This window comes from Polyodon spathula, chromosome 4 (assembly GCF_017654505.1).
Source record: "Polyodon spathula isolate WHYD16114869_AA chromosome 4, ASM1765450v1, whole genome shotgun sequence".
Lineage (NCBI taxonomy): Eukaryota > Metazoa > Chordata > Actinopteri > Acipenseriformes > Polyodontidae > Polyodon > Polyodon spathula.
The window spans coordinates 37,844,502-37,854,530 of NC_054537.1; the positions used below are offsets into that span (position 1 = coordinate 37,844,502).

General features: G+C 37.4%; 1 protein-coding gene across 2 annotated transcripts in view; it reads left to right on the forward strand.

The window, feature by feature from the left end:
• The window catches only part of LOC121314511 (adenylate cyclase type 1-like), a 109,480-nt gene that overhangs the window by 92,176 nt on the left and 7,275 nt on the right, over positions 1 to 10,029 (forward strand). The window contains exons 15-18 of one of the 2 annotated variants that reach the window (XM_041247873.1): positions 826 to 957; positions 3,444 to 3,647; positions 4,188 to 4,286; positions 5,931 to 6,045. In XM_041247873.1, the coding sequence (XP_041103807.1) occupies positions 826 to 957; positions 3,444 to 3,647; positions 4,188 to 4,286; positions 5,931 to 6,045 (550 nt within the window). The remainder of the gene's footprint in view (positions 1 to 825; positions 958 to 3,443; positions 3,648 to 4,187; positions 4,287 to 5,930; positions 6,046 to 10,029) is intronic. The other variant, XM_041247870.1, reaches the window with a different exon arrangement.

Genomic DNA, 10,029 nt, shown 5'->3' on the forward strand with positions numbered 1-10,029 from the left:
AAAAAGTAACAAAGAGCATTGAGCCTGTTCAGTACATTTCACCCAAGACTTCCGACTGGTTTGCAACTGGTTTGCGACTATTGCGACAGGTGCAACACTTGAGTAAACCTACTTCCCAGTGTCTATTTACACTTGGATTAATAATTTGACATTAATCCATGTACAAACATTTGGTCTGAAGCCCATGGTCAATATAGCCATTGGCTACATTGACCAATACATTTAAAAAAAATCTTCACTACATGGTCGTTTCTGATGGCATGAAAGACCACAACAGCGACCCTGATATGTTTCCAAAAATATAGAGTAATATGATTTACATTATTAAATTCACTCCAGTGGATGACTTCAGTTAAGTTGTATACTATATAGATGTGTCTGTGTGTTTGATAAGAGATTCTGTCTCTTTTAGCATATCCAATAACATGTTGGTTTCTGAACCTGAAGCCTGGGGATTAATCCTCAGTCATCATCACTATCTGTATTATGCTAAGGACAGACTTTTCTGGCAGTTCCTTATACTAGGCTATTCTGAGCTGCACTCCAATTGGTGATCTCTCGTACTGAACTAGGTTACACGACCCCCTGTTTGCAGATCTTCTTCAGATAATGTAGCATTTTCACATTGATAATGACACGTTCCTCACCCCTGCAGAGAATTCTATCCTGTCAGTAACCAACCAGCTGATTCCCCTATTAAATGACATTCTTTGCAATCAGTAAAATGCTTGATATGGCGGTTCTAACCTGCAGTTAAAAACATGCCAAGTTAGTTATAAGGTCTAATATGGATGGCTGTTCACATCAATGTAATTTTTCTTTAAGGCAGAAGAGGAGAGAGACGACATGGAAAGAGTGAAGCTTGACAACAAAAGGATTTTATTTAACCTACTCCCAGCACACGTTGCACAGCACTTTCTGATGTCCAACCCAAGGAACATGGTAAGTGAATTTCACATCTTCATACAGATATCCGTTATCCAGATGCATGTCAGTCACGTTTTACTGCCCTTGTATTAAGAATCAAATCAATCCCCATTATATATATATAAAACAAATGAATGCACTTACCCGTCACATGTGATTTCTGACTCCGTCACCAGTTTTCTGATACAAAGCCCATCTCTTCAATGTTACAATGGACTTGTTTAACCATCACAGTCTGCAGTTTTTTATTATTTTTTTCCTGGCATGGCAAATCAGTCTGTCTTTATTATTTTGCAGTTACACAACGCTTCCTCAAAAACAAAGCGAACGAGAAACGTTACGATAATGTAAAAGTAAATAATTGCTGGTAAACAGTTTTAGATACTGTGATGCATTTTTTTTTTATCACTCAATCTATCTTATATAGCGCCTTTCATATTGGACCACCATCACAAAGCACTTTACAAGATAGTGAGGAACAATGCAAACACATTAAATACAGGCATAATACATTACATAAAAGGCTAGGATGTGATCTGTGATCATTAGTTGCATTTGTGCATTTTCATTTGCAAATGAACTGTGACATTAGGGCCTTATCGAACAGTATATTCTGCAATTGTGAATACTGACTTTGGATACTGTTTTAATTGTGGAAATTTGTCTTTTTTATCTTTTGCTAAATTGCATTGCATTTTTACATTTTACGCGGATCTGTGCATGGGTAACATTTTTATTTAATTTTGCTATTGGGTCATTAATGGGGAATTTTACTTAATGCTAGTACAATATGTACTCGATTTAAAAGTGTGTACTGTATTAGTCCGTGTGTTGTCTATTTTGGCAAGTGATATTTTTCAGAATCAAGTCGTTCTGAATTAAAATACTACTTCTGTTGAAAATATAGTATTGTACCAACAAAACCAACTACAGCACATCTAAATGTATTTCCATCTTTTTTGGATGTTCCCTGAAAAAACAGACAAGTGGCTTCTTTCTCGCCCCCCGTCCATACAGGCCAGCTTTGTGTAGGGACCGGCTTATTGTTGATGTGCGAACACTGACTCCCATCTCAGACATAGAACTTTGCAGATCTATCAAGGTCATTGTTGGCTTCAGGGTGACATCCCAAACCAGTTTCCTGCTTGTCCGGCTGCTCAGTTTGGTAGGACGACCTGATCTGGGTAGTGTCGGGGTGGTATGATGCATCAGGGTGATCCTGGTTTACATTTTATCACCAGTAAAAATAAAATAACAATACAATGTCAGACTTCCTTCATGTAAATTTTATCTTGTTTGTTGACTCCAATGTCCACACATTCCTGGGGGATTTAGACCGTTAGGTAAAATAAATAAATAAATAAATAAAGGTCAGGACAAACATGAAACCATGAGTGTTAGGGGGATTCCCCATTAGCGAAACTGTAGCGTGTCTGCCTTTAGTGCCAAGTGTCAGCAGTTCAAAATCACAAATAAAAAGTGGTCTGTTTATTATTATTAATAGTGTTAAAGTTAAACTATACCGAATCATGTTTTTATTTACAATGAAGGGAAAACATGTTTTTGCTTACTTTATAAGCATTTGTGCGACCAGAATAGGTTACCGTCATTGTGAATAAAAAGCATGATTGGTATAATTTATATATTTCGTCTAATAGTTAAAAAGTACATTGCCTTAAGTTCTAGGCAAAATTATACACATTTATTACTGTCATAATCTTATCTTTTCACCTATTGGTTCCCCCATTGCCACTGTACTTTATTCATCCATGCATCCCTTCCTGCAATGTCATCGGGCAGTGTGTTCCGGGCTAAGGTTACAAATTGTTAAAACAAGTGAACAAATTTCATTAAGTAAGAATTTAAGTACACAAAAGTCTAAAATATCTCCATAACTTCAAATAGTGAATTATCTAGGTAGTCTCTGTATCGTTGGCGTCACAGCTGCGGTCTGTTAAATTTTTGTTTCAAGGTAAGTTATATAGTCTTTCGTTAATTATAACCCTCCTTTTCCATGTGCAAATTAACTCCTGATAAATTATGACAATTAACACAGATTTGCTTTTAAATTTCCACACAAACAAAATAACGAGCAATGATTAAGATATCAACATAATTTCGGAAATCACATTAGGATGATTATTTAAAAACGAAATAGCCAGAAATCAATGCTACGTACCAATTTCTTGATTAACACTGGACTTATCATTTACAAACTTTTGAAAATCCTGCCCTACAGTGTTTCTTTTTCATATGGACTACTATCTGGCAAATTCCTTTTTTATAATTACTTTTTTCCCCCCCCTTAACAATACCTCTTCTTAGTCCACCTACAGTGCCTCCTGGAGGCAGTCCAGATCCATCACTTCAATTATACACCTGTTTCAGGAAAGCAAGAAGTAACAGCATGTGTTAAGTGGAGTGTAGAGGGTTGCCTTGTTGTGAGGCAAATCAGACTTTGAAAAAAACATTTGTGAAATAGAGTCAGCAACTTAGTCTGCAGCACAACTCATGACTGCCACATGGGTAAAATATCAAAAAAAAATATTAATTTAAATTATCCATGGTTGCAGGATCTTTACTACCAATCGTATTCCCAAGTGGGTGTGATGTTTGCTTCCATTCCCAATTTCAATGATTTCTATATTGAGCTGGATGGCAATAACATGGGTGTGGAATGCTTACGCCTGTTGAATGAAATCATTGCTGATTTTGATGAGGTAAGTATTTTTTATTCATGCACTATATAATGTATTAACTTGATTTCAATGAGTCTGTATTAAAGTTTTATAAATAAAGCAACATTTTGTTTTCACGACCTTCTTTTACTTCGGAAAACTGAAGTGTTAGTGGCTGTTACAAAGGAGAATATTATTGCCGAAAATGACAAATTGTTCAAGCTGGAAACTAGTTCAGAAATGAAGGTTTAAAAAAAAATTAAAAGCAGCAGCGAATAGACAGATCTGTTTTCACACAAAAGACAATAAACACATTAAACTGAGTTTTGGAACAGCTTTTCCAACACATCAATTAACCAGAATCCTACCTGTCTTATGTTCATGCTCATTCAAACCCCCCCATGGAGTGGGTTTGAGGCCAAATGTTTCATCTACTTATCAAATAAATATCATTCATTACACATTTTGTTGCAAGGTTTTGTCTTAAACTACTGAAGTATGTCATTTGACATGTGTACCACCATCTATAAAGTAATTTGACATTGTATAGATTTCAGATGTATATACCATTTTATTTTTTAGCTGATGGACAAAGAATGTTACATGGATATTGAAAAGATTAAAACTATTGGCAGCACCTACATGGCAGCAGTGGGGTTAGTGCCTACAACAGGAACCAAGGTAAGAGAGGAACGGTCCCTGTTCATTCATGTTTTAACAGCAGTGGTTAGGAAGCAGGCTTTAGTAAATGATCGAGGTATCCAGAAGTGGAAAAGTAGCGACGATTAACAGACCAGGGTCACATGAAATAAAGCCAATCTGTTTTCAACATGTAACAGGTGATTCGCATGGTCAAAAAAAGGAATCTCTGCACTTAAAAAAGGCTATTCCCAGTATGTAAATAATTTATCAGTAAACAAGGTTAAGACGTAAATACACACTACTATGTTCATAGCTATTTTCTTCACTGAATTCATTATCTATATATTCTTACCATTGGACTCCCCTGGCTGCTACAGACATTGCTTATACAAATTTTGATTTCAGTATATGGGAACTATTAAATAGATACAACTAGTGCATAACTATTTTACAATAGTTTTAAAATACAGTCCATTGTGTACCAAGATGTGACAGGGTGCTCATGTCATGTGTGTGGGTAGCCGCTGATTATGCATGACAGAGAGACAATAGAGGTGGAGTTAAAACACTGGCACAGGCGCGCAGGATTTATTAATACAAAAAGAAAGTAAATAAAGGTGGTCATGTGACATTACCAGCGATGGAAGCACACAGAGGACACATACAAGCTGTATAAAAGGAAAAATAAAACACAGTAAAAAAAACTACAAATAAAAGGTGCCACACAGGAAGAGCGCTAGCCTTATAAACGAGGCGTCCTGCTCCAGGAAACGGCTCCACTACGTAACCCTCGCTATATATTACATGAGATAAACTAACCTACTGATGAGCCGGTATTCATACAATGACTCCTGCTGTTTCATTCGGCCTTGGCTTGGCATTGCCTTCACAAGCATTGCTTGCAGTTTCAGGGTTACGTAGCTGATGCTCTCCTCCCGAATATGCTTTGCTCCCCTCGGTAGCATGGCGTTGCAATCGCCCCGATCCATCTCCACCAGATGTTTTTAAGCTGACCCGTCCGCCTGCTGATTGAGGACCAGCACAGCCAATCACTTGCTGCCCTTCTCCTTAACCAAGCCAAAAAGACACACAACACACATTTCCACATACAAATTACACCAACACTAATTCCCCACTGTGCAGGGCAATCGCCCTGCCAAACAAGGTCATTACAATTACACATCTCTTTAGTGTATTTCTATCTGTATAAAACTGTAAAATGCCAACAAGGATCCTATTTTAACTGCTTAAACGACAGAGGTGCGCTACTGTTCAGGTCAATTCGCTACATGCCAATGTGATAAAACCCTGCCATACAGAACATGCTGACCTTTCTTTATTCAGTAATAAAAACGATCCTACTCCCACACTTATGGTGGCTCATTGAGGCATGCGAAAAGGAAAATCTAATAAATCAACTTGAAATTTTGAGATCCCGAGATCATTATTTTCTAATCTCAACTTTATTTATTTTATATTTGTCAATGTCTAAAATGAGCCACCGTTGTTGCTTCACGCATTTAAATATTACTGTACTGGCAGACTTGCTTACATATAGTACCATAGTGGTAGAGTTTTGGGGAGTGGGGGTTCATTTTGTTGTATTGACTTGTTTTTCAGCACTATAATGTGAAAGGTCTACTATTTCTAACAAGGTCATTTTTCGTTGTTTTTTTTTTTCAGGCCAAAAAGTCAATCTACACTCACCTAAGCACAGTGGCAGATTTTGCGATAGAGATGTTTAATGTGCTAGATGCAATCAACTACCAATCATATAACGACTTTGTCTTAAGAGTTGGTAAGCATCTGTTTTTAAAATTTTACTAACAAAGGTTATAAAAAAATAACAATAGCAACATTGGCTATGTTTCCAATCGAGCTGATAATTTGCTAAAATGAAACTTTTAAACTTTTAAATGTGCGATTAGCCAATTGGAACAGGATTAATTCACATAAAGTTAGTTATTATTCAAATCTCAAAAATGCTGTAGACTCTGTAGTATTTGGGAAATTCGATTCACTAGTTCATGCGAATTAAGATGCATTAATATTCATAAATTCAATGGAAATGAGTATATTCCTATAAAAATAAAACACGTGGAAACAAAAATCTTCTCAGATTGCCTCTGTTTTAATTTGTTTTGGGTTTTTTTTGTTGTTTTTTTTATGAAAACATGACGAGTTCTAAAGGAATGAGGTTTAATTTGGAAGCAGAATAAACTGTTTTTACAGTTCATTGAAGAATTGGATGTGGCTACTGCAAAGTAGACTTTATATAAAAAAAATAGACAATTAACAGGCTTATCAGTTTAAGCGATACCGGGTTCCTGGTTGGAGAAGTTTATAGGATCCTTAAAAATATTCACTGAATAAGCATAAACAGTGAATAACATAATAAAGCATGCACAGTGATTAAATATTCAGTACAAAAAAAGTGCATATTAATATAACTCACCAGCCACCATATACAGGTCCATACATAAAACAAACATAAAGATAAAATGAACTCCTTGTACATTACAATACTAAAACCAAATATATTAAAACATTAAATATGGTGTGTGTACAGCTATGGCCAAAAGCTTTGCATCACCCTATAGAATTAACTAATTTTGTTTCATAAAGTCGAATGAAACCTGCTGATTAATGTTACATTAACATATTAAATTACATATTGCTTTTTAGTTTTCCATACATTTAATGAAAAACTGAATTTAAAAAATTGACATTTTGATATCAAACATGAAATACTGTATGACTGTTAGGACTTTTTCCAATATCCTTTTATAGTTTCTTTGATTACACTATGTTATAAAAGTTCTAAATTATGTTCATATACTGTAGTTTTATTTTTGTATTATGTCTTGATTCTAAAATTCTAGTTGATGCAAAACTTTTGGCCATAGCTATACTTTTATGATTTTTAGCTTTAAACTGTGCATGAATTGAAACAAGAGAAAATAGCCATATTTCAGCAGGATGCTGAAAAGGGACGTCCACTTGTTTTGTAACAAGTCTGATTCATTCATTTGCTGTAGTACAACGATGCGCTTGATATCATTTAATACACATTAGGTTGGACTCGTTATGGGACCCTACCATGTTAATGTATGTGTTGGTGTGGGGAATATTGGGTTGGTAGGGAGGGGAGTTACATTCTCCCTGTGAAAACACGTAGGACAGTGGCTGGAGCCGACAATTGAATAAATGCCACAGGTGTATAAAATAGGTGTTCACAGGTGGTAATTTAGAATTAGAGCATTAATGTTGGTGATTGAGGTGGAGGTCCCATCTTGTTTACTTTCGTGAGTTTTTTTAAACCCTTTTGTTTTGGCCCTTGTGCCTTTTATTTTGTTAAACGTGTTTTGTGAAGGGTTTTGTCTGAGCGCATTAGTACATTTAGCTTGCAGCTTTCTGTGTCTGAGTCTCTCCCTGCCAATACCATCTGGCCTGTGATACTACTGCACCAGAGTGTTACAGTGCCTCTACAGATAGACCAGGAACTGTAGGTTAAAAGGAAGAAAAATAAAAGAGGGGAGAAAAATTGATCCTGTGCTGCTCATCACAAAGAACAAAATTATCTGCTCTGCTATAATCAGACATTCCCCCATATTTGACGCAGTCTGAATATAAAAATAGCAGCAAAATTCGACGTAAAAGACACAGAGAATAAATGCTACAATGTGAATAGACCTTTAAAGGGATTGTATTTTTATTTTTATATTGATCGTTTGTGTAGCTTATTAGCATCGCCGCCCCCCCACTCACACATGTGTCTATATTATGGAACCATTATGGATAAATTTAAATGACTTGCCTGAAGTGATTCATACTTTATGTTATCTAATTGTCCTTGTCATAATTCATTCCCCAGACTGGATACATTATTCAGAACATTATTATAAAACTGGGGAAAACCCAGACTTGTTATTTACATGCCAATTTAGATCAGGAGCTTGGCACTTAACAGTATCAGCCTGAACCATCTGCTGATATTACTGTGAAGGGGTTCCAGATAATGCTCTTCCTTGGCTAGCATTAGAGCAGCAGTTTAAATGCGCTTGATGGTTGTTAAAATGTTAATTGGACATTATTTGTGTAGGTCATCTGATGTGCTCCACAGCATCTAATGTGACCAATATAATTTCAGAGGTTTCAATTCATATGCTAGTCAACATTGAAGGTCATCACGATGTCTCTGCTAAACATAATGTTAGTGCTACTAGTCTTTATTCCATGTCAAGTGGCATTAACTAGTGCCCCTATTTACCACATGGGAATTCAACTTATACAGGGGCAAACCAAGACCAAGACTGCTTAACTACACTGAACAAAAATATAAATGCAACATGCAACAATTTCAAAGATTTTACTGAGTTACAGTTCATATAAGGAAATCAGTCAATTGAAATAAATTCATTAGGCCCTTATCTATGGATTTCATATGACTGGGAATACAGATATGCATCTGTTGGTCACAGATACCTTAAAAAGGGGTAGGGGCATGGATCAGAAAAACAGTCAGTATCTGGTGTGACCACCATTTGCCTCATGCAGCACGACACATCTCCTTCGCATAGGGTTGATCAGGCTGTTGATTGTGGCCTGTGGAATGTTGTCCCACTCCTCTTCAATGGCTGTGCGAAGTTGCTGGATATTGGCAGGAACTGGAACACGCTATCGTACACGTCGATCTAGAGCATCCCAAACGTGCTCAATAGGTGACACGTCTGGTGAGTATGCAGGCAATGGAAGAACTGGGACATTTTCAGCTTCTAGGAATTATGTACAGATCCTTGCAACATGGGACCGTGCATTATCATGCTGAAACATGAGGTGATGGCGGCCGATGAATGGCACGACAATGGGCCTCAGGATCTCGTCACGGTATCTCTGTACATTCAAATTGCTATCGATAAAATGCAATTGTGTTCATTGTCCGTAGCTTATGCATGCCCATACCATAACCCCACCGCCACCATGGCGCACTCTGTTCACAACGTTGATATCAGCAAACCGCTTGCCCACACAACGCCATACATGCTCTCTGCCATCTGCCCGGTACAGCTGAAACCGGGATACATCCGTGAAGAGCACACTTCTCCAGCGTGCCAGTGGCCATCGAAGGTGAGCATTTGCCCACTGAAGTTGGTTACGACGCCGTACAGCAGTCAAGTCAAGACCCTGGTGAGGAAAACAAGCATGCAGATGAGCTTCCCTGAGATGGTTTCTGACAGTTTGTGCAGAAATACTTCAGTTGTGCACACCCACAGTTTCATCAGCTGTCCAAGTGGCTGGTCTCAGACGATCCCGCAGATGAAGAAGCCGAATGTGGAGGTCCTGGGCTGGCGTGGTTACACGTGGTCTGCGGTTGTGCGTACTGCCAAATTCTCTAAAATGACGTTGGAGGCGGCTTATGGTAGAGAAATGAACATTCAATTCTTTGGCAACAGCTCTGGTGGACATTCCTGCAATCAGCATGCCAATTGCATGCTCCCTCAAAACTTGAGACATCTGTGGCATTGTGTTGTGTGACAAAACTGCACATTTTAGAGTGGCCTTTTATTGTACCCAGCACAAGGTGCACCTGTGTAATGATCATTCTGTTTAATCAGCTTCTTGATATGCCACACCTGTCAGAGAAGATGGATTATCTTGGCAAAGGAGAAATGCTCATTAACAGGGATGTAAACAAATTTGTGCAAAAAATTTGAGAGAAATACATTTCCGGGATCTTTTATTTCATCTCATGAATCATGGGACCAACACTTTACATGGTGCT